Source organism: Calonectris borealis, chromosome 1, assembly GCF_964195595.1.
Source record: "Calonectris borealis chromosome 1, bCalBor7.hap1.2, whole genome shotgun sequence".
Classification (NCBI taxonomy): domain Eukaryota; kingdom Metazoa; phylum Chordata; class Aves; order Procellariiformes; family Procellariidae; genus Calonectris; species Calonectris borealis.
Window position 1 is genome coordinate 145682734 of NC_134312.1, and position 26269 is coordinate 145709002.

The window sequence follows — 26269 nt, forward strand, 5'->3', positions numbered from 1 at the left end:
AAACATCCCATTCAAAATGGTTCCAAATGGGTAAAATTAAAAAATGTTATATCATATGACTGCAATCTCTAACATATAACAACACTGAATGAGTTCATGCATGCCTTCTCCCCCTTGCTGCCTATGTCTTGAGGTTCCTTGTTATTTTAGGGATGGTTAATGGTTTAATTGGCCTTGATTCTGTAGCTCTTTATTGACTGCAAAGTTTGATTATTGAGGGCTTGTTAATTTTTACACATAAAAATTATTAAAAGATATTCAAGACTTGTAGACATTTAACAGATGAATATAAATGGCTTTGCTTAATGAGGCAAATGTGGATTAGTTTTGTGTGAAGCAGAAAATTTCTGAAAGCTATGAAGGCTGTCTCCTGTAAGCTAATCAAAACCATAACCATTTAGTGTTCGCTTCTGCAGCCAGATTTGTTACATTTGCTTAGGTTGTGCTTTAAGTAGAGAAATGGAATATGCTATGGAAAGGAAGCCGCACATGTCAGTCTCCCTATATTTAATGATGTAAAGCACGTGAGAGACTACACAGAGTTTTCTTTTGAAAACAGATGGGAAACAAGAAGCTGGCTCCTTTCAATAAGTTTTGCTTTGACACTATCGTGGGATGGTTTGATTACAGCAAAAAGCAGGGCTGAGAATCCTCATCCTAAAATTATTCATGATTCCGTAGCAAACTCCTGGTTTCAGAGTGACAGCCCTTGTCTGGGACAAAGCAGTGCAAACAGCTGTGCCTGTGTCAAACTGGGCCTTGCCCAGATGTTTGTCCAAGGTCAGGGAAAAGCTGTTTTTAGGGCTTGTGTTGACATGAAAACAGGATAGACTTTCTGCTTCTGCATTAGCTAGCCAGAGATACAGGGAAGAGAAAATGCTATCAGTTAAGTATAGGTGTAGCTTGTTATCCACCGTCAGAACATGTGGAGGGGAAGTGGTCTGTAATGTTCACAACAAAGCAAGGCTTTTCTGTAAGCAATCCACTTTTAAGCTTACTATTGCACAAGGTACTATCATCTCCTTTATATTTGAGAAAGTTCCTGTTTATTAAGGCTGCTCATGCTAGGCCAAATAGCTCTGTTAGTGATAATCCCTTCCCCTTGATTTCTCAGTGCTTTGAGTAATAAACACTAATCCTGCCGGGCACTTTGAGGTGATTCTTCAGGCAAACATATTAATGCAGCAAACCCAAGGGTTAGGCTTGCTCTTGAGGGGCCGATATCAGAGACACCTGAGAACTAATGGTATTTAGATATGACAGATGTGCTGCTGACAAGTAAAAATTAGCAGCTAAGGAGGCTTAAAGTGAGAGGAAACATGTTATTGATGCAAACTCTCTCCCTTTTCTTGTTACAATTCTTCCCTGATTTCCCAGCCCCTTCCTTTAGTAAACTTAATCCGTTCTCCCAGTATTGATTTTCAGTGCACGGTGGATTATAGTCACCTGGGCAAACTGTTTGCTGAGAGAGAGGTTGTCTGAGCCCAAGGGAGGTGCATTATGTGTGGTGTGCAGGTTCTGGGTTTGAATTTGGCAGTGTCTGAAGGAGTGATGTAGCAGAGGGTGATAACTGAACACTGGGTTGGGAAGAAGTAGCTACAAATGGAAACAGAAGACTGGAAGAAGCAGGGCTGGTAAATACTGTAGATATCAAATCAGGCTTAACAAACCTTCTCAACATCCTCCTGCTTGTACCTCCAAGTTAGCTGGAGATACAAAGGCCTTTTAATACGTGGGTTTTGGATCTTTCTTGATAGATTTATTCTTATTAACTAAAACTGTTGAATACTTTCTTATACTTTGAGTTGATTTCACATTTCCTAAAGATATTCAAAGTAATTTGCCCCGAGAAATGTCAGAAAGATACTTTTATGTCACCTTTTCTGGACAGAAACAGTAGAAGACTTTCTACTGTGCTTCTGCAATGATTGTGCAAAGCCAGGGCAGGTCCATGGAAAAATGGATAGGATCCATGAGGATTCCTCTGTCATTTTCTTCTCTGTAGCCTAGGCAGCAGCAGCTCTTTAAGTGACATGTCTGTATCTTTCTATGATCACACTTTAAAGTGAATTTTTTTTTTTGCATTAAGAAAAAGGTCTTTCTTGATTTCATGCTTATGAGTTATTAAGTGTAGTTAGTATTGACAGTAATGCTTATAGTCTACCAAGAATAAAAGGCAGTATGGATATGCAGGATAAAATGTATGTCTTACCTCATACATATCACGTATTATTGATATTAGAAATATAATATTTAATTCATTGTAATGAATCCAGTCTCTTAATTACGATCAGCCTTGTGATAAAGGATGAGTTACAGTAGGAGTCATCAAAAAAAGCTACAATAGGAGTCATCAAAACAGATTGGCTATTACCATGTTATTCTTTGATACACTTCACCTGTGTGTTATTACATTTTGAGCATACAAACAAGCAAGTAAGAGTCTTTGCTATGCTTTTTAAGCTTAATTATTTTTAAGATTGAAGATGATGTAAAGATAAAGTCAAAACTGGGTGAAGTCCTAGAAAATGCTTCTTCTTCATTTGCATCAATTGGAATGAATTTAACGTGTGTAGGTTTCCATGTATATTAACTTAGTCTCGGGTTTTCCATGATTCAGAAGTCACAGTGTTGCTGTTTCACTACTGAGTTAAACGTCTGCCATGGAGACAGATGTTCCTGGGAAGAGAAGAAAAGTTTGCCTCTGTTGTTTATTTCAGTATAGTTCTTTGAAGCCTGCTGAGCCAATACCTAATTAAATTGCACACACGCTCCGAACAAATGAAAAAGAAATGCTGGTCCTTTCAGATAACATTTAAGGTGACAATTTCTCCTCAAGTGAAATCTGCTTGGCGAAATCAATTCACTGCTGAAGCAGAAACTCTTTCCATAATATTTCATTATGTGAAGGCATTACTATGGCCCATGTACAGTATAGGAAAGCGTGTGCTGTTTGGAGATCTCAGCTGTATCTAGTCACAGCCATGGGACAAGTGCAATTTCAGTCCTGTTTCTTTAATTTGAAGCCAGAGCTATATTCCTTGTTTACAGTAATATTATTCTGATGGTGTTGTCTGATTGTGCTACATGTAGAGCAGAAACCTCTTATGAAATATTTGGAGGCTGTAGACTACTGATTAGTTTTGGAATTGAAAATTCCTTAAGTGTTCCTGCCTGACTCCTCTAATAACATCAGCTGTATTCATTTGTTCTGTTTTTGCATTAAGCCGCACGCTTTGTGTCTTGGCTTTCTCATGCCAGAGCCTACCAGGAACGCTGATGTTCCAAGTTAAATTTCATATCTTTAAACATGCATTAAAATAACTAAAATATGTTTTGAGCAAAGACAGAGGAAAGGAAATGAGCTGGGCAGTTCCTAATGACCAGTGCTACCCTAGACACCATTCTTTAAAGGTTTCTGGCCCTCTGGTAAGGTTAGTCATCTTTTCTCTCCACACCTGAAGCACACGTGGGCCGGTGTGTGATTCACTGTATATGACAAGAAGCCTAGGTCACAAATAACTCTTGTGTCTCATAAGAAGGCTCCATAATGTTTTTATGGTCTGTAGGCATATACCCTTCTATTGATATGCAGTTCCACCAGCATCAGCAGAGCTCCTCATAGACAGAGAGGACTCTGCACCCAGCTCCAGCTCCTTTGCAAGGTCAAAGTCTTATAAACAGAGCAAGTCGGAAACAGCTTACTTAGCATAGCTCCTGGGAGAGCACAAAAAAATAGGATTTAAAAAAAAAATGGGACAATTAAAGATATACAATAAAATATCTATTTGGGATTGGAGGGAGTAGTGGGAATGTTCTTCTCATCTCACATTGTCTGCAAGATTTTAGCTTCTTTCTTGTTCCATAGTGGGATCAGCTCAAGAGCTGTTTGAGGCTGCTGATGAGGAAAAGAACCCTCATTCTTAATGGATGTTGTTTAGGGCACTCACCTGAGACAACAGATATCCATGTTCAGCTCTCTACTCCAGGACGAAAATCTCGGTTTGCTGCTTATTTTGTGTTGATGATAATTGACCATCCTGGAGTGAATAAGAATCATGCTTTCTCTTTGAATCGATTGGAAAATCTTAACTTGGCCACACAAGGGCTTTTTCTTGGAAAGCTTTGGCTTTCATGAAATCAACTTTTTTTAAAAAAAAAGTCCTGACTGACTTTTTGGGGTTTAGTTGTTTCTCAAAGTTGTTGCTCTGTCCCTAGAATGACCAGTCAAAAACCTGTATCTCAGTATCCACTGACTCTGGTATGACTTTGAATCCAAACTAGGATCAAAATTATCACAATAAAGCTCTTTCTACTTCCCTTTTTGTTATTAGAAGAGGAAGATCTTCCTTCCTCCAATGTTTCCATATCACATCTTTTCTCTCCTTTTCCTTACTTCCGAACTCTGTCACTTCATTTTATTTAAATTTAAGAGTGTTCTATTATTTTTTAAGAATATTTTTAGAAGACTGCTCATTTTGTGTGCACTTTCAGGTGCAGAAGACTGTATGGGTACCATGTGTGAATACTCAGGGGAATAATCCTTCTGCCTTTATTCTGACCTATTCTTTGGTAAATGGATCTCTGAGTGATCTGAAACATTTACTAAGTCAAAGCAATTAACTGGAGCATTAATTGCCTTCTGATCTGTTTCTCTCAAAGTCAGACCAGAAGACTCCACTGAGCAGTAATGTTTAACAGGGCCAAAATGAGTAGAGTAACTATATGCCAATGGGAGCAAAGGAAGACTTGTGCCTAGAATAATGGATTGTTCATGTAATGATGTATGGCAAAAGAGATGACTTGCCATAGTATACAAAATTTTTCTCCTAGATTGTTACCTCTTTTGTTCAAAATTTCAATTAAGGAACAGAATGTAGGAGTCACTGTCACTTCCCAAGTTGTGCTTAAGATCAGAAATATTTGCTGAAGATATCTGCTTTTTTAAGTCAAGTATACAACATTTCTTAAGTCTAAGGTATGACTCATGGGAAAGCTATAGAAAATGGATCGGTTTTTCTGAGCTCTGAATACCTGACTTCTTTAAGTTGCCACCTTGTTGAAAGTTTAGAGAAAACGCAGGAATAAATCAGTTACTGGAAAAGGCTCAGGAGAAAAGAGAAGTACATAGTTCTTCCAAGAGGATAGATACATATTATAAACATGGCATATTATTTTCCTTTGGTGTGTTCCTCTCTCAAGGGGACCTGTGTAATGTAATTTGGTGAAGTTCACTGAATAAAGTTATGTCCTTTTATGTATTAAAGAACCACTGTGGTTTGGTAAGCAAACTTTGTATATGTGGTGATCCTTTTGCCTTAGCAGAGAGATGTGAAACAGATCCATTCCCTTTCATTGTCCCACTTATTGTGTTTTAAATTTCTGTTTTAAAAAAAAAAATCTTAGCAATTAGTTACCCTCTCTATAAAAAAGAAACTAATTTGTCAATGTCAAGTTTGTGTAAGGAAAAAAGGCATCCGTTTTTCTTAGCACCTCAAACTATCTCATCCTTTGTTTTCAGATCATCTGATGGCACATTCTTGTATGAAAACCAAAAATCAGCAAGTTTATCTGAATGCAAGTCTCTGGTGTCATTTTGACAACTGCTAGATTGGTGTTATGTTCCTTCCCTATTTTTCTGGTTTATGTAGAATCAGAGAATGATACCAGGCTTATCTTTCAAAGTGTGAAGCTATTTATAGGATGTGGAGATACTGTCTGTACGTTTCTTTTCAAGCACATGTAACAGAAATTGATTTTTCTTTTCTAACTAGTACATCTTAGGACTTTAGCATAGAATAAACAGAGGAAGGGTGAGAAACAGAGCACAACTATAAACTGGTATTTGTTTTCTGAACTGCAGGTAATGGAACATTGATTGGAGCATCTGCGAACGTTGTTTGTGCAGGAATTGCTGAGCAGCATGGTTATGGCTTCTCTTTCATGGAGTTTTTCAGGTACAATTTTAAAATTCTCACCTTAAATCTGATATTTATTTTTTTCTCTAGGCAAATAATGGATCTTCCAAGGAGAAAATCTGGAGAAAAGGTCTATAAAATAGACCTGTGTTCCTAATTTGTTTTTGGCAACTGAAATGCGGGTGGAGGGCAGATCACTTTACTTTTGCATACTGTGGATAGAATGCATAAAGGTGGTGGGAGCACAGTGGAACCCCAGGAGAAACAAAGCCTCAGAAATTCCTGCTTTGATCACCCTCTATCTTATCTTCAGCTCTGTAATTAAACTAAATTGTTGCTTTGTTGTTAAATACAATTTAAATGTAGTTTCTCATCTGCACATTTTTGCAGATGTTCCATCACCAAAAGAAAGTTTAGACTGAGCAGAACTTTACTGCATGATCGCATGAGTAAACCTATTTATCTAAAAGTAATTACTTCTTTTGACCAGCTGCTTAACAGCTATGAGTGAAAGTGCGATGAGCAGCTAGTAACAGCTCAAGTTGTTGTTTAATAATTGTTTAATTAATAATTAATTATTGTTGTTTAATAATGGAAGTTCCTCTGCAGGTCATTCATCAGGTTTTTAAGGGACAACATGTACTTAATGTACTTAATGCATACAAGAGTTTAATATTTTTCCAAACACCTCCAATTTTTGAGACTGTGATTGAAAGATGTAAATGGAAACTGACAAATAGAGGACTAGCCTTGAAGTTAAAGTGTAGTTGATTTAACTAAAACATAATTCCTTGATTATTTTTTCTGCATATTTAGGGCAAAGGATACTGTGAAGTTCACACCAATATTTTCTTCTCTTTTTTCTTTACATTGTTTATTTTAGTTTCTCAGCTCTATGACCTTTCCTTTATATTGTTTACCTCAAAGCCTCCAAACCTGCATAATTAATATGATTAATCATATGGGAGTGTCTGGAGCAGAGACAATGATAACCCTAAAAAGAAAGATGATCTGAACTGTTCTTGCTAAAATTCTTGCTATGAGCATGTGCTGCTCATAGCACAGTTTATCTCTTCACCCGTAGTCTTCTGATGATATGTTTTAGAAAGACAGAATAGCTATCAAATCAAAGTCTTGGTTGTCAGGACCTTTAAGACTGCAATGCAGTCGTATGTAGTATACAGTGATAGCTAACAGACTTCTTGGAAGGCAAGCCCATGGTGCAAAAAAGATGGCGGTACAGCAACAATGGGCTTGCGGATTGTTCTGTTCGTGTTTTGGCGATGTTCAGCTTGTCATTTGGGGATTTAACTTGTATTTAGCATTAATAATGTGTCTTCTATGTAGATTTTATAATGAAATGTTCTTAAAGCCTCCATGACACTGACTGAGCATCTAAGCAGTAACAAGGATGTGAAGCCTGACTGGTCTCTTCAGCAGTGTTCACTGGAATGTATTCTCTGGGAAGATTGAAGACAATACACAGATGTTCTAAAATTACCCTCTATATGTATGCTTTCAGTGGAAACAATTATTGGGGAAGGCTGTAGCCATTGTGAGCAAAGATGTGAGAACTGAATCCAGAGTGGTCACAGGAAGATAGCAATGGATATTAATTAACGGAAAGAACATAAAAGCCCAATTTGCTGGCTTCTTCTCAAGCATTGAGCAGGCAGATCATGAGCTCCTTTATAATTTGTCTTAGGAAAATATTTGTTTCAGTTGAATGTGCCCCAATTAAATATTTTCTGAGGCTCCTCCTGGCATTAAGAGGTATTGCATTATGGTATTAAGGGTATGTAACCCTCTCAAAGCATGAAGTGATTTGTCTGCATTTCTTCCCTCTGCCCAGGATCACCCATTAGGATTCGTATCCCTATTCAGGGTCCTCTGAGGTGCTTCTCCCAGTATAGACACAGATTGTTACTTTCTCATCTTGCAAACCCCCGTGAGTCACCAGGGAAAAATCATGGATACCATGTATGGGGAGATGATGGCCCTCTGATGCCTGACTTTTCCTAAGGTGTCTTCAGTGCAACCTGGGCTGGTTTTGCCCTTCTCAAGTGTCTCTGTGCAGGAGAGTGCAGGCCTCTGGGGTCATACAGCACAGTATGCTACTTCCCGTACCCTTCCTCCCTACCTGCATGCTAAGCCAAAATTATGCAACTATGTTTACGGGGGTCCTTTGCTAGAAGCAGCTTTTTTGTAAACCATGTTTTGACATGGTGGTCTGAGGAGGAACTCTGGGCAGGGTTGCTAAGCACGTCTGGTGAGTACGCCTTGACACAACAGGGGTGGAAAGGCTCGGGAGGCTGTGGGTGCCCGGTGGCGAGAGGCATCATGATGACTCTCTGTGTAGGGAGAGAAAGGAAAAGGCAAGAACCAGGCTCTGTGTCCTGTGAGAGGGCTGATGGGCTCATAACCTTTCCCGTGTGTCTTTGCGCAGTGGCACTTGATGCAGTTTGAGATTCCCCTTCTCTTTTTTAAGAGGGGAACAGTGGCAGCCCAGCTGGTGTGTTGTACAATGTTATTCTGCTGCCCAGCCAAAGCCAGAGGTGGTCAGGTGTGATAACTTGCCTCAAATGCTGTGGTCTGACCAGCTTGATGTGCTTCTATCTGGAGTGCCTTCAGCAGAAGGAATCCTGTGCGAGGGGGGTGCATGCCTGAATGACCATGAATGCTATAGTCTGTCAGAAATCTAGCATCCTGGGGAAGAGCCACATTTAATCGCTTCCTTCCCTGCATAAGGAGGGACCTTCCTCAAGAACCTGGGGGTACTCATCTCCCTTCAGACTGCTGGATGCGGCTGGATGTAAGGGGAAGACAGCCAGCCCTGGTGTCCCATCCTCACCATCCAAGCAACTCAGGCCCATGTGCTGGAGGTGCTGTGCCTGTAGAGAGGTCCCGGTAGGATGGCATTTAGGTGGGAAAAATTATACTGAGAAAGGAGGGAGAAAGGCATAGAACGTCCCTCTCTGTGTTGAAGCACCTTAAAGCAGCCTGGTGTCCAGAGTACACTGCTGGTTGAGGAGATACCAGGTCCCAATCATACATGCCTGGCTGTGAGTGTACTGGCCAGTGTCACCAAGTATCTTACCGAGAACGCATTCAGGTTTTGCTCCCTTCTCCCACGTTACCCGTCAACACATGTAGAAACCAGTTCTGTCTGAACAGTGCTCGTAAGGGGAAGAGCAAGATTGCCTGTGAGAGAAGATCCCTAGGTTGCTGTGTATTCAACTTGCTGTTTCTGGCCCTTGTGAGCTTTTCTTGATACTTCATTACGTTCCACCGAAATAAAAAGATTCCCATGTCCCTTAAAATATACAAATACCGTAATAAACTTACTTTATTACCATGAAAATATTTTTACCTTTGAATGTTATACATGGTGGTAGGGCAACAAAAAGGGGCTTCTTCTTCTTCCTCATCAGCAAAAGGAAGATTAGGGGACATGCAGGCCTGCCACTGAATGGGAAAATGGCCTGCTGACAAAGGACGTGGAGAAGGCAGAGGTTCTCAGCACTGTGATCAGCAGTACAAAGTCCAGCTGGAGGCCAGTCATTAGTGTGCTTCCCAGGGTGCTTGTGATCCCCAGTGGTGCCTTCCAAGCTCAGCCATTCTGGGATTCAGCTTTTAATCAGCCCCAGAAATCTGAAGGCATATAATGAATAACTGCCACTGGATGATTCATTTGGACTACCTCAAATTCAAAGGAGAGGAAACAATGTTAAGACAAAAAGAAAATTGAAAGTCCTAGGAAGATCAAGCTCAGAAGTAGCAATTTTCTTAAAGATACTCTTGCATTTTTGGAGTCAGTCCAGCCAAATTACATTCCTTTTCCACCTTGGAAACTTCCTCATCAGACTATATTTATGTGTTTTAATCTTTCCTCCTGAAAAAATCTTATATTAAAATATAATTAAATTGAAACCTAATTTTTCACTACCCTTCTAGTAATTCATAAGGCAGAGCTGAACACAATATTCCAGGCACAGACCTCTTATTTTTTTCCCATTTCACAAAGATAAGATTAAATACAAAATATGGAGCTATTTGCCTTTTCGTTGTCAACCTAGGCCGTTTCAGATTCCTGTTTAATTTACTATTCACTGTTAAATCCAAGTCTCTTTCAGCTTTCATGTTACTTACTTGAGTGTGAGTATATCTGTTTCTCCTCCCCAAGTTCTTATACTTTTCCCACATTGTGTTTCTAATTAACATATCATCAATGGGCAGAGATAAAAGGGAATTGGTGTGCTATGTGATCTAGTAAGTGAATTGGAGGATGGACACAGAGACAAATATTTAAGTGGTAAAAATAGAAATAATTGTGAGTCACTGGATTTTGGAAAAGGAAATAGAGAGCAATGGGATATTTGCTGTACATGGTCAAGGGTAAACATCAGAGCAAACAGATGAGCATTTTTTTGGTAGAAGAACAATTTTTTTGGTAATCTTGACCCCGTAGAAAACATCAGCTTTGTTAATGATGTAAAGGTAATTGCCCAGGGACAGCATATATGAGTAAGCAGAAGGCAGGGAAAGATAATATGCATGTTATGATTTTTAGTCTAGTTATCAGAGAAACATTAAATAAGAGCGTAACATAAAGGAAACCCCAAATGTAGGACAGTACTATTTCTCTTGGCAAATGGTCAGATAAGGACAGTATAGTCTTGTTGTCTAAATGGTTTCCAGAGGTTAACATAGTGATTTTATATCAATTAAGACTGTAGAATAATCAAGAGACCTTTGTTTTTCTCGAGGAATAAGGTAAAAGAAATAGCATCGCAGATGTCTCTTCTAATCTAGATGCTTTGTTTCATGTTAGTTTTTAAATTTTTACTAATATATCTCTGAGTTTGTTTGTTGCAATACAGCATTCCACTACGTCAGTCCACCCTATGGATTATGAAAATGACCCACAGAAATCTTTTTGTTACCAAGGAAAAATTTGGTTCCAGCTTCATAGCATAAGAAGTTCTCATTGCTGTAGGGGCTTTAATTATCTGTTTCCACTTTCTAATAAAATTGTCAGCTTGATTTTAATTTTCCCTTTAAAAGAGGCATTTATAACCTTATAAAGATACATAGTATTTCAAACATAAACTAAGTCATATTCCTTCATCCTGTTGTAATTCAATACCAATCACCTCTGTGTGTCTGTGATGCATGATGTGATAAAAAAAAGAATCACAGAAAAATACTGAACCTATTTGACACAAAAAGAAAGTGGGTATTATGGGAAATACTCCAATTGTATTTCAAGCAAATTTTGGCTGACTGTGAATATATCATTGTGCAAGATATGTATATATAAGAGAAGAATGAATTGGATAACTCTATGTAACGGGGTAAGACTATGGGAGAGATGATTTGATACATGAGGAAATCAACCTGCCCGGAGGAACAGGGTATGAGCCTAAGGACCTAATTTAGATTACAGTGGTAAGGTTAGCTGGGCATGGTCCTGAAAGCATTGTGCATATTTTTGGGTTTTGCATTTTTCTGTTATTGTTCTCCCTTTATATGTCATGTAAGAGCTGAATTAATATTCTCTGCCTTCTCTGGGAGTAACAACAATTTGGAAGTGTCAAAAAATACTGGTTTCTGATAATAGGTTAGGAAAGAGTTTGTTTTCATCATAGGATTTGTCTTGGGAGGTATTCACAGCAAAAATATTTACAGTAGGATATTCCATTTATCCCTGCTTGAGAGCACTCATCCATAAAGCACTGTGAAACAGTGCTTCCCGTGAGAACTGTCATTCATGCATGTGGGAGGACAAATGTGATGTTCTTTGCTACTGCCTGTGTATCCTATTTACACAACTTACTGAAACTAACTGTTTTTAAAAAACGTTGGGCTCTGTAAAACCATAAAAATGTCTCTACTTGATTAAATGTTAGACAGCTGTAGTCCTTTTCAAAATTGTTAATTTAGTGTCATTTTCCCCTATTTTCTTGCTATTGACACCTCCCCATGCCAAACACTGTTGCTGTTTTAAGGCTGATTCTCATCAGAATAAAACCAGCCCTACTATTTTGGGTGGGAACTTTGGTGATGGAGACTTCAGCTGAGCAGTGTGGTATCCAAACACCTGAACACAATTCACCTGTGGGCTTTCTGATCAACTATGCAGCTCCAGAAGATAGAATTTTGGGATGTTCAAAGTATCTAACAAAGATTCAATGAACTGTTGAGTAAAGGTTTAATGATTGTGATACACAAGTTAGTTCAATCTCATTTCCCACTACTTTTCTGATCAGTAAGGAAGAGAAATTGGTCATGGATTAAATGTTGATATTTGACATGATAACAGATTTCTTCTGTTCAAATAAGTGCAAATGCAACACTTGAGCAAAGCCCTCTCAACAAACATTTGTTAATGTACAATTCCAATTTGGGCAAGTTTTAACTTTTCACAATGTTTTCTTCATAAAATTTCTATCTTTAAAAATCTGTGTCTTCTAGGTTTACTGCATCAGCTTGTTTTCATCTTTATCTTGATTTCTTCACATGTTTAAGGAAAATATTAGAAGTTTTTTTTTTTTAAATAGCTCATTTTAATAATAAATTTCAAATCCAATTACACATGAAAATCTCTATTTATTATCAGACTTAGGGAACTGAGTGTAACAAATGTAGTTTAGATTTTAACATCCTATTCACTATCATGCTAGGAAGGGCAAAGCTATAGACAATCTTAATTTTCAGCTGATCACTCAACAAAATAGAAGGATAGTTTAGCATGTGTTCATCTTTCAATATTAGGTTCTAGGCTGGGTTTGTTAAGAAAAATGCCAGTTTTCTTTCAGCTATCCAAGAACAATCATTGCAAGGTTTTAAATTGCCAGTGTTGATCTAACAACTGCTCTCAAACAAACAAACGTTGCATTGACAGCTGTGGCAGTTGAAAAAAGTGAATGCTGCTTATTTTAAACAGTTGCATTGCTTGCGTCAAATCCCATGAAAGTAAGTATTCCTGCAACAGCGTGGTGCAAACCATTTTAAGAATAATTCCTGAGTTATGGGTGGGTTTTTTTTTAATGTTTCTTTTGATTTTATTTAAGATCAAGAAACATTGTAAGTGAAATGTAAACATGTGGGTTTAGCTTGTTTATTTTTAGGAAAAAGGGGGAAAAATAGTATTTTGAGCCCTTAAATATGAGGATATTTCCTTTTCCAACTTGAAATAGGATTTATCTGTATCATGTGAAGTTTTTCATGGAGCTGAAAATGCTCATATGTCCTCTAAGTAGAGCCAATATCTTTGAATTGTTTGGCCTGTGGACATGCAAGTATTGTTTTTTTCTTCTTTTATTGCCGTGAAGTCTTTTGGATTAGCAAATTAGTTTCCAGTAAAGGTAGACGGGATTTAAATACTTGTCATCTTACTCAGCTTAAAATAAGGTTATGTGATTCAGATATTAAAATTTTATTACAGTTTTATCTTTCAAAGTGTATGAAATGTGTGTGTTTCATCCTCTAAGTTTTTGAAAAAGGACATTTAAAATGCAATTGCAATGATCCAGTGTTTCATTGGGCTCTATAGGAAGCACCAGACATGTACACATCATTTTAATATTATGGGGTAAGCTCATGAAGTAGTATCTAATCATAGGATGATAGAAAATTCATAGAAAAATTCAGGTTGGAAGGGAGCTTAGGAGGTCTCTTATCCAGCTTTGGGCTCAAAGCAGGGTCAGCTATGGCTGCACAGAAACAGCACAGCCTCTTAGGGCAACCTGCTCCACTGCCTGGCTGTCTCTGTGGGGAAAATGTTTCTCCTCTCTTGTTTCAACTTGTGCCAGTTTTCTCTCACTGTCCTGCCACACACCACATAACAAGCACAGCTCCAGCTTCTCAGTCACCCCTTGTAGGTGCTGGGCACACTGCTAGTGCCCCTGAGGCTGTCTCTTCTCCAGGCTGACCCAGCCCAGCTCCCCCAGTCTCTCCTCAAGGGGCAAATGCTCCAGCCCCTAATGCCTCCAGGACCCTCTGTGAGGTCCCTCCAGTTTGTCCATGTCTTTCCTTTGTTGGAGGAACCAAAACTGAATGCAGTGTCTAGATATGGTCTAACTATGGTGCCTATGTAGAAGGGAACAATCCCTTCCCTGGATCTAAGGCCCATTCCCCTTTTCATACAGCCAAGGAGGCTGTTGGTTGCCTTTGCTGCTGGGATTCTCGCAGGCTTACGTGCAGATCACCACTCCAGGGCCTTTCTTGCAGAGCTGCTCCCTGGTCGCTCCGTCCCAAGACGGTGTTGTTGCAGGGGCTCTTCTGTCCACCTGGACAGGACTTGGCATTTGTCCTTGTTGAATTTTATAAGGTTCTGGTCTTCCCATTCATCCAGTTTGTCCAAGTTCTGCAGGATGGTGGCTCTGCCTTCCACCTTTTCAAACAATGTAAGATTATAGTCTAGTATTTCCAGTGCAACTTTGCACAACTGTTGTGGTATGTAATTATGTCCAATATTAGTATTCAAAATGGTGCCAATATAAGAAAGAAACTGTTTGCAAGTATCTGTTTGTGTTGAAATGGAAATTTTGATTCAGGTTTACATGTAACTCTTCTTATTTGATCTTCTGTTTGACCTTCTCTGTTGATCTTATTTAAATTATTTGAATAATTAAAAAAAAAAAAACTAAATATGTCCCAAATAGTTTTCAAACAATAGATCTGACTACAAAACATCAACATTGGTTAATTAGGTGAGGTTTCCGAACAAGGAAACAAATAATAGTAAAATGTGATATATGCAACAAATTTATATAGCTTAAGGTACAAATTACAAAAATGTGCAATGTTCAATTTATATAATACTTCTCATTCAAAACATTGCTAATTCAGGAATGTCTCATAAAATCCTCAGTTTCAAGACTTCTATGCTGAAGCTTCCCAGAATGGTTTAAAAGTGATTATAAATTGTATAGTCCATGTATATATGTATACACGAAGCACATGAAGAAATTAAATTAAACTGTTATTGACATAAATTTTGAGTACGGGTCAGTAGTGGCCAAGCACGAATGTTAGTACCTCAAGTGAGTAAAATCATTGTCACCCCGTATCATCAAGATACTTGACTATGGAATGACTATCAGATACAAAAATACATTTTTAGAGGGGGAAAAAAAAAAAGGCAAGCTGAATAATAAACTCGAACCATATTGAGATAAGAACAGAATCAACTTTTTCCATGCTCAAAAATATTCTTGTTTTAAATTCTGAAGTATTGCACACCATTTAGGAGGTCTGATATATAATCTCTGAATTGCCTCATAGGACTTCAGGGTACCTTTCCCTTCCACTAGCGTAAAGCTGCTGTTTCTAGCCTCTTACGACAACAGCATATTAGCCATGAAATCTAGGGTATCTCCTGATATAAATGGTTATAGAAAAATAAAGAGAAAAGTCCAAGCCACCCCTTGCATTCTGAAGTCTGCTATTTTGCATACGTACCAACTCTCCAAAACCAAAAGTTCTCTATTGAACTTTGCTTGTGTGGGTTTCAAGAAGGTATAAATTGGGGAAAAGTCTGCACCAAATGGGACAGTGACAATCTGTGGAGATTTTTTTTGCAGATCAGTGGTTCTTGGGAACTCAGAATCTTTGAGGTGTTCAGAAATTAATAAATTTGAAAGGTTAAATTCAGGAGGATTACAGGACAAGGTCTAAAAAATATTGGTCTGTCATGCAAATGAGTAATGAATGTAATTCGAAAAGCTCTTTCCTAAATGTTGCATAAATGCAAATGTCTCACATTTCTGGTGTATTTGCAGGTATACCTTTTTTCCTCTTGTGCAATACTATATGTATACATATTATGCATAAAGTTATCCATCCAGTTCTTGCGGATATTTTTAGTTTACTGACATTATATATCACTAAAGTAAGGAAAACAAATACACATATGAAAATAGAGCATAGAGAGAAAGACTGTTTTGGATCACACTAAAACCAGCTGAGAATTTAATTTTTATTGTTAGCTGAAATGCAGGATACTGATCCTGGTTTATTCTGAAAAACATAATAGTTGTACCCAGTATGGATGGAAGAATTAGGTTTGTTACTAGAGAATTTATGATCACGCTAGTGTTCCTACTAGATGTACAGGCTATAGGAGTGATCATGTTTATAGAGTATTCTATTAGAAATTGCATTCAATGGATGTCGTAAGTCACAAACAGTATGAAGTAATTTCACAATTTAAAACCAATCAATGAACAGTGAGGAGAGTGGTAAATGTAATATATATCTATATTTTTGTAACATTGACCATAACCCATTCTTGGTCACCTTTTCTAAATATAGGTTACCAACTGATTCAATACCTAATAACTTCCCAACAGCACTTGGAATGAAAATAATTTTAACAGTAATGATTTCTAGATATTTTTGGCAGAAAACAGATATGCTGCGGGTTTATACAGTTCGACTCTATACAAACTATTTTATGCAAAGGTTTTGAAGATATCTTGGGTTGTGTCTTCCTTCATGGAAGAAAAGACATAAAATTCTCCCCCAATGCATCTGTACTAATTATGTCATTAGGCTGATACAACCTGTTGGGATAGGAGTCATCTTTCAAGACTTCTATAGTATTCTACAGCTTTGTATTTAAAATACATGGGATGGATTTTTCTCTGTGTACATACTTATAGCTGTACTGAGTACAGAGGGAGTCTGGAACTCCTACACAGGTAATGTCTGGCAAGATGAACCCCTTTCTTGTCTATTCCAATCAACATTTTCTAATTTTACTTCATATTCAGTACAGATGGCAAGGGGAAGCTAGAGAATAAGAAAGGAAAAGTTAGATTAAATAAACCAGGAGCTATGCTGAGGCATTCTGGAAACATGAAGGGACAGCTTTGATGCAGTCCAGCATGAAAATACTAGTCCTTTTTTCCTGAGAGTGGAAAAGGCAAGGACATAACAGCAATGTCTTTTGGCTTCTTGCAACAGACACTTTTCTAAAGTATTTTAAAGAAATTATATCACATTTTAAATAATAGAACAATATATTCATCTGCTTAGCTAACCTCTGGCCAATATCAACAACTTTTAAACATGTATAGGCTTTCTTTAACTTCCAACACAGTTAATGACTACTTTCTTCTTTTCTATCTTCTCCACCACTTTGTGGTACTCCTGTTACCAGAAACCATCACCAGGATCCATGCAAATAGAAAAAAATGAGTTCCTATCGTGAACTTTGGCTTGTGTCTGCTTATAGCAAAAAAAAATGTTCGATTGGGTTCATAGAAAACTTCATACTTGCCTGGTTCATATTTTGAAATGATAGGCCAGCTGCAAAACTAGGAAGAAGAACAAAATTGTAATTTTTTGAGTTCTGGAGAAAAACTTGACTGTACTTGAAGTGACTTAAAGGTGCATGGTGCAGATGTGAGATAACATGGTCCGTCACCCCTGGGTCCTTGTCCCTGAATCTTCTTCCAGTTTGAGAAATGGGTTGGAATGTGCTGCATTTCCAATCTGGCATTCCTATTTGCATTTCCTTCCTATAGAAACTGGGGGGGAGGAGGGGAGTAGGGCGAGAAGAAGTGAAGAGAGAGAAGGCAGGATGTTGTGCACCCAGGTCTCGTTTCAGGCTGGAGCTGGTACATGGCTAGAACATAGCCCGTTTAGAGACTTACACTGCTCATGTTCTTGGAGCAAGGCTTCTTGTGCTGCTATTACACTTAGCTTCTTATTCTTCACCTGTATGTGTCTCGGCCATCTTCTCTACTGCCATTGTGTTGAATTGTTAAATTTAACAAGTTTTGACATACAGATATACATACAGAATATTGAAACACATGAACTAAATCACATGTGCATCAGGATGGAATGATTCCTGTAGCTAACCCACAGTTAGCTCACTCCAGGGGTCACATTTATTGTCTTTTTATTAGAGCAGTCCTTCTGCTCTCTTCTAAAATGGGGATTTAAACAATATCTGTGAAGGAGATGTTCATTCTTGCCTTGGCTTGGCATTTGTGAAAGATTTAAAATCTTGTCTTTCTTTAGACTCTAGTTTAATGCTGTTGTTTCCTTGCGTATGACAAGGCTGTTCAAATTTTCTGAATTAATTCCTCTTTCAAGTTACAGAGCTATGATGGTTGTTACATAAGTGAATACTGCAGTAAGAAAGATATTATTTATTTATAGACTTTTTTGTTTAGACTATTCAAATGTTTTTGCATTTCTTTTTCTAGTAATCTGTAAAGGAAGTTGAAGAGAAGAAAAAGTCTTACTACATTTAGGTGGGTGAGATAGATAGGTTTTGGGAAGTGCTTTGTGAAACTTTCACTCCATACTTTTTTTTTTAATAAACAGAATCGTATTTTTATGAAAAGATTCTTGAAGTATCTCCAAAGCCCAGGATTTTAGTAGCAGATTATAATTTGTGCTGAAATATGGATTTGAAAATCAGAATGTCTGCTCCAAAGAACAGTGTAGTGCTTCTTCAGGGCCTCTTTAAATAGTAGTCATGTAAAAACTTAAAAAATTAATTACTAGAAAAATCTGCAGGGAACAATTTTTCACTGGTAGGTGATGGAGTTTAAATAAAAACTCTTTCTTTGCTGACATGTCTGGCCATGAGGATTCATATTTTACCACTACTAATATGGACTGAAATCAGCTGAGAATATTCACCTTTCTAGCAAGCTTTTAAAAGGCAAGTAAATGACCTCATTTTTCATTTCACTGAGTTTGATTTCCACCAGATCCTCTAAACCTAGTTTGAGTGGTACTGTATCTAAATGTACAGAATTTTATGGTTAGATATAAGATATAATTAAAATAGGTGTTATCCAGTTTTAGGGGAGTCTGCAGTGAAAATAGGAAGGTTCTGCAGTTGATTAAACTTCTACAGCATCAAGGGAGGAGTTAATTTGCAGCCTTTCTGCTTTTGTATTGAGGCAAATATGCTTTTGTTAAATGCTAAAAGGCACAAAATGAAGGTCATATGTACCGTTATGCTGTTAGGCTTGTCATGATTGTGATTTAAAAATTTAAAAAAACCCTAGAGCCTATTAAATCAGAAAGATTTTCTGTAGTTAAAAGAGGTCAGTGCATTATTTTCGTAGATAATTCATCAATGTCAGTAGTGCTAATGAGAATGTGGACCATGTGTCAAGAGTTAGTGCGTCCATGTCTCTGCTGCCGTTGTGGTCTAGCATTCATGTTTCATTGCAGATCATTAAATGAAAGGTTTGCTAGTGCCTTACAAGCTGTGAGTAGGTCCATGTGAGATGAGAGAAGAGAGTGTCTACAGTCTCTTTTGAATGACTCCACTCACTGACGATCATGCCCACCTCATACTGCCAGCTTGTTTTGCTGGCTAAGATTAGAGGAATATTTCTGGCAAGAAGAGAAGTAGGACTGAAATAGCCTTTGTTGTTTTCCCCCACCATGTCTTGGAACTAACAACTAGGTTGAATTTCTTCTGGTTACCATCTCAGTTCATGTAGCACATAGAAAAGGATGCTTTTGATAGGTGTGGTGCCCAATTGACCTGCTCGCTGTGTAGGAGTAAAAGACCTGTATGTTATACAAGGGGGAAAAATCTAATAATGCAAAATCTTAATCTTAGTTAATTTAGTTTAGAAAATATTTATAAAAAGGAGATGTTTGGCACAAGTGCGGGAAGCCTTTGGTGTATTTTAAACTACTGGTAAGAAATGGAACAGAAACCTTAAAAAAAGAGCAAGTCCATGTTCTTACAAGTACAGTTTTCTGAAATGTGCAGATTACTTCTGAAATCACAGCAGCTATTGTGCCCCCTCCCCCTCTCCCTGTGACCATCAGGTTTCAACTAGTCCAGACTGGCTTTATTTTTCACTGGAAAATCCTATTCTCTCTTTAGGCAGGAGATAATCTTGTTACTCCCTTAATTAGGGTACAAGTTGTTTTCCTTCCATAGTATTTGTTATTCTAGGAATCATCTATCTCCTGTGCTTGATGCAACAGTAAATAAGTGCTTCAGTGAGGTACAAAGCCCTTTCCTCTCCCTCTGACTTTCCGGGAGGGAACCCATCTTTGCTGGGGCCCTATAGTCGATACTATCCTGTAGGTTAAAATGTATCTTCACAAACAACTAAACAATTTGACAGTTTGTGGCTTGTTACTTGCTCTTGAGTGACACCTGGTCCAAAAGTAGTTAATCATATTGATTGGGGTTGGCTTGGCTGAACCCAAGGCGAAGCGTAAGAGCTATGTTTTCTGTCATTCAGGTGGTCAGATCAGATCCTGCCTTTGGGCAGCCGTGCGTTATGGCCATTCAGGCCAATGCAAATAGCCCACCCATAAAGAAGAAAAAATGAGCTAATAATAATCCCACTAAATATTCCAAGTTCTTTGTGTATAGACTTGTGTATGCAGCAGGACTTGCTGGAAGTTTTTGTGTCTTTTTATGCTGGTTTCACAGTCATATGTATTTCATTACTTTCATATGTTTAAGGTTTTTTTTCATCTCTTTTCCAATTTCTCTGCCAGAAACACAGTGGCTACTGCATATGCTTCTCTTCGTCTTACCATTTTTGTTCTATTCCTGCAGCGTCTTCTGGGGAGGTTCTAAATTGCTGCCTTGTGCGTAAATTCTTGCCTTTTGAAAAGCAAATGCAGAAGCTGTATTGAAACACTGTTATTTAGTTTGTTAAATAGCTGTGAAAATTTGCCTTACCCAGGTGCTGGCCAGACTGTTTGAAAAAATTAATTTGATTGCTGCTCAGATGCTGTCCCCACTATTCATGGGAACCTTGTTTACTGATTTGTTTCATTGTGACTGAGACTTCATGTGTCTTGGAAGGGATTCACTTTGAAATGGACTGAATTACATTTTTACTTCTCCCACTGTAATGAGGAGCTTTTTAAGTCTGAAAAGTGTGCTCTTCTCAGGAAGAGTGGGAAGTTAGTCTGTAGTGATAGTGATAAATGAAATATTAAGAGAAAGGTGAGCAGTATAGCTATGAATAATCAAACCAGGGAGAGAGAAACCAAAATGGAGACCATTCCAAAACAGCAATAGCCAAAACCCAGCAAAATTGGAAAAAAAAAATAAAATTCTGTTGTATTTCTTAAATATAACATATCGATGAAGGCTGTTTATAGTAAAGGCTATTTGCAGTGACTGGGAGAACAGTCAAATATAGGTTTATTGCTTATGGAATCCTCTGCTTTTGCTGCTTCAGTGAGAACTCATTGTGTAATTGGTGGTCTCTTATTTAAATTCAGAAGACTTTGGATTGTTGTTGGTAGTGATATTTCCATGCACTGTTTCAATTGACTATTGCAACTATCAGGTGATCATTAGTATATCAATAAAATATAATATTTTCTATATTATACAGTTAAATAAACTGTATGAGAATAAAGGCAGCTTAGATTATGTCTTATTTTTAGATGTATCACTATATGGATTATTTGGCCTAGTAACTAATATGATGAGAAACGTGGCAGTATTCCTGTATAGTGCATAGTCTGTCACATTTTATTACTTAAATGTAATATTTAAAAAAAAAAAAAAATTGTTCTTATCTGTCATGGACATGGGAGCAAAGTAGGGTCTTTGGGATCTCTGGGCTTTAATTTTGAAGTTAAAGCCTGCCACCTACAAATTGTGCCTGTTTGACAAGAAAGGTTTTCTTTTTGAAGATTTTACAGGAATATCTTTTTGACAGATTGATTGTGTAAGTCTTTGTGTTGCTCTAATTACTCCTTTTTAATGGGAGAACTTTAATGGGAGAACTTTGGTCAAACCAAAAGTTCAGTGACAGACAATGTGCCTTCTCTTAGTTTAGAGGTTAAAAATAATAGACACTTTTGTATGCACAGAATAAACTGCCATAAAAGTATTAATTTCTATGACTATTCAGATAGGAAGAGATAGAAAGAAATTCAAAATGAGTGGTCATCTTTTTCGTAAGCTTTGAGACAGTGAATATGACTCTATTAATAAATACAATCAAGAACCTTTACTGAAATAATTAAGAAAAGCGTGAGAAGCCAGTGCTTGACGTAATTACAGTTGCAGATGGAGCAGAATTACAGGTTTTGAAATTTTTAAGTTTTCTGATTATGTAGAAATTTCAAAAATACTTTTCAGAAACGCAGCTAATTTCTGAACTATTGCAGTATAGAAAAATGATTAAATTTTTTATTTTAATGCAGATGACTATTAAAAAAATCCACCATTTGCTAAAACACACTGCTGTCTCATGTACAACATGGTTTTCTGACATTAAGAACATCTGGGTGGAGGAACCCTGGAAGGGGGTGAAATGGGATCCTGGGCCATGAGCGGAGGAGAGCTCCAGGGAGGTTGCGCAGGGACAGTGTGGTCTCTGGGTGCCCTCAGGGCCACGGCAGCTTTGCAGTGTAATTGAAAATCAAATGATTTACTACATGAGCAGTGTCTGCAGGCTGTTCTCTCTGGTGTATATTGAGTAGTAAGACACAGCACAAAAAACTGCATACCTAAACTCATGAGTATGAATTATATTATATTATTTTAAAAGACGTTTAACCTGGTTAGTGACCTTTTGGGTCACCTTTTGGGTGAACCTTCACCTCACAGAAGTTACAGGTTTTCCCTATGGTTGTGTAACTCCAGAATTTTCTGCATTTTCCTTGTAAACAAGACACCTGTTAGAAATAGGATACTTGACTTGAAATGTGACTCATCACACCTGAGTTCATCCATTTGATTCAACTTATTCAGTACTTAAAGGGGACTTATAGGAAAGATGGCGACAAACTTTTTAGCAGGGCCTGTTGCAACAGGACAAGGGGGAACGGTTTTAAACTAAAAGAGGGTAGATTTAGACTAGATATAAGGAAGAAATTTTTTACAGTGAGGGTGGTGAAACACTGGAAGAGGTTGCCCAGAGAGGTGGTAGATGCCCCATCCCTGGAAACATTCAAGGTCAAGTTGGACGGGGTTCTGAGCAACCTGATCTAGCTGAAGATGTCCCTGCCCATGGCAGGGGGGTTGGACTAGATGACCTTTAAAGGTCCCTTCCAACCCCAAACTATTCTATGATTCTATGATTCTATTCATTTGTATTCCTTCTGCAGTCAGCCAGGAGAGGAAAAGGGAAGACTTGTCCTGACATCTTAAAGGGATATCCTGAGATGGAAGAGTTACCTTCTTGAAGTCCCTTTCTTTCAGCTGACTAAAAAAAACCCTATACTGTTGTGTCATAAAGCTAAATAATGCAACTCATACCTTAGGTAAACCTATATATGGTTAATTTTTAGCAGCTTTTGGATAAAGGCTGCATTATAGCACACATACAAAAGAAATACTGGTACATGACACATTACTTTTACTACTTCCTGATTCATGAGAGCTAAAGGATAAAACTGTTAATTTACCTTGACAATTTCAGTGGAATTCATGCATGAATGTGGGTATATCTATGAAAGGCATAGTAACTGAGAGTAATTCTACATTAATATAGTGTATTTAATTAAAAGTTAATATTTCAAATTTTTAATTAACACTTCAATTGAAAAACAAGTAGATCAAACCTACATCAATTTTGAAATAATTTAGTCTTCACACCATTCTCATGCAATCTTCAAATATTATTGACCAATGCAAGCACTAAATTTTCTGGGTTATTTTTGTTCCAGAAACGTGTAGTACCAAAAAGTGAATGAATGCCCTATTTTAATACAATTTTTATTCTGGCTAATCTTCATGTTACAAAAGTATCTTGATTCTCAATACAATAGTTTACCTGAAGATGGGATTCAGCTTCAATTAAAATACCTGATGTGATAAGAGCTAATCATCTAAGCTCCCATTGAAACTCCCAAGTGGGGATGTAAGGCTTTATTCCCTTGCCTAAACACATATTTATCTAGTCCTGTATCCAGGACATCTTCATGGGTCTGATAGATGTGACATAAGACACATGGACCCATGCCATCCTCAAGTGGCAGCTGGAAGCTGAGTGGGACAGTCTTCATATCTCCAACAGCACTCTATGTCTTCATTTAGGCAACTGACTTGAGTATCTCACAATAAACTCAATGGAATTTAATGTGTGATTTGTCTCATCCTGCAGTAGACACATCTATTCTACACACTGCTTACTGTGTTGACTAGATTTTCCACTGTCTACTGTGGGAACTTAGAAAAAAAAAAAAACCTTTCACATATCGTTTCCATTTGCATGTGCCTGAATCTGGAGCTGAATCTCCGCATAAGTTTCTCATCATGCATACATTGACATTGTGCAAAAATTCTTCAAACAAAATGCGAAAGAGAAAAATAAGCAATAACCAAGACAGAAACATATTAATGTAGAAACTATGTAAACTGAAAAAATCTATACACTGAAACTCAATTTAAGATACTGCAACACATTCATCTATGTTCATTTTGCTCTCTAGTCTCTACTCTTTCTTCTTGTCCCTTACTGTCCCTCTGTTCACATCTCTTCCCTTGTTATTTCCTGCCCAGTAGCAGGCAGTGTTTTCCTCTCCCATAGAGATGTGTGAGAATAATGAGAAAGGCAGAGATAAAGACCTAGTGCTTTCCAAGCTCCTGAGCAGCTACTATGTCAATGGTCAGGACTTTTCAGCAGGATCTGGCTGAGCAGGGTACAAATCTATATTTCATTTGGCTAAATAAATGGAAGGGACTTTAAATGGTAACCTCATTCTTTAGCCAACCACCCTGCTGTTTCAGGGCTGGTGATGGTCTTGTTATGATTTTTGCATTTAGGACGCTGGGTGGCTGGGCCCAGTTTGCTGGTGAGCAGAGGACAGCGGGGAAGGTGTTGTCCTTGGGGCTGGAGGATGAGGCCGGGACAGGACCTCGGCTTCAGCAGGACTGGGCGGCTTTCTCTCCTGGTTTCGGCTGGGATAGGGTTAAATTTCTTCCTAGTGCTGTGTTTTGGATTTAGTATGAGGAGAATGTTGATAACACACTGATGTTTTCAGTCGTTGCTAAGTGCCCTCCTAGTCCAAGGACAGCTCCCGTACCTACTGACTGAGCTAGGTACACAAGATGGGAGGGAACATAATCAGGACAGCCAGCCCAGCTGGCCAACGGGGTATTCCATACCATGTGACGTCATGCTCAGTATATGAATGGTAGGCGTGATCCAGGAAGTACCGATTGCTACTCGTTTATTGGTCAGCGCGGGTGGTGAGCAATTGCATTGTGCATCACTCATTTTGTATATTCTATCATTATTATTATTTTCCCTTTTCTGTTCTATTAAACTGTCCTTATCTCAACCCACAAGTTTTTCTCACTCTTACCCTTCCGATTCTCTCCCTGTCCCACTGGGACGGCAGGGGGAGTGAGTGACTGACTGCGCGGTTTTTGGCTGCTTGCCAGATTAAACCATGACACTTTCCTTCCTTTGTATTACTTTCTCTCCATGTACACTTTCCCCTCAAATGCTGGAATGACCATAAAAGGGCAGTTCATAGGGGAGTGCAGCCATATGCTGACCAAGGTCTGATTCCTTGGGAATATGGGGACTTGAAAAGGATTCTCCTACTGTACCTTATTGCCGCAGTCTTGGTGAAGATTGTGCATGGATGCTTAGGTGGCCAGTCACAGCTGTTGTATTTCACTTTACATAAAAATTTATGTGCAGCAGGCAGACACCATTTGTCCAGTGTATTTAGGAAGTAAAAATGGAAGGACACTGACTTATTTTTGTGTTCCCAAATGTAAAGTATATTTAGTTAACAACCTACAATTCTTTACCCGTCAGCCATTTAATATGTTGGAAATAACTCTTTTGCTATGTTTGCTTCACTTTAAAATTCTCATCCTAGGGAAAATTTTGAATATATTTTCATGCTTCTGTTGTCACATACCATATTTTTATTTAAGTTCTGCATTTATCAGATTTAGACCAGAATACATTAAAATGAAATGCTCATGATGCATACCTACTGCAAATTTCAAACTTGATGAGAATAACTTCTGTAAGAATCATGCATTCTTGATAGACATAATCTGTATAATTTTCAAGTCTGGTCATGCATAAAATGGGGACCTTAAAGTTTTATTGGCTGGTGGGAATTTTTGCTGCACAAGAAATGCAGTATTAGCTGTTTATGTTTATAGCTCATGGAGATACCTGTGGTCCCAGAAAAACTCTTCCCTATGAGACTCATAATAATCTTACACCTTTTACCCTAACTTTCCTTGTTAATGGTTCTTTGCCTGGCTTCCTACGTCCCTTGTTAAATTCCTAAAGAAGCGATCTATTGTTTTTCCTTAGATGAGGATCATCTAGTCAGTTAAACCCCAGATATGAACCTAGTGTTCGTGGATTTCACCATTAAATATGACTATTTATGTA

At 38.0% G+C, this 26269-nt stretch overlaps 1 protein-coding gene across 1 annotated transcript in view; it reads left to right on the forward strand.

Moving 5' to 3' along the window:
* Window positions 1-26269, forward strand: part of OCA2 (OCA2 melanosomal transmembrane protein) — a 192438-nt gene that overhangs the window by 133498 nt on the left and 32671 nt on the right. Inside the window, exon 22 of the mRNA XM_075136354.1 lies at window positions 5864-5957. Within this exon, the coding sequence (XP_074992455.1) occupies window positions 5864-5957 (94 nt within the window). The remainder of the gene's footprint in view (window positions 1-5863; window positions 5958-26269) is intronic.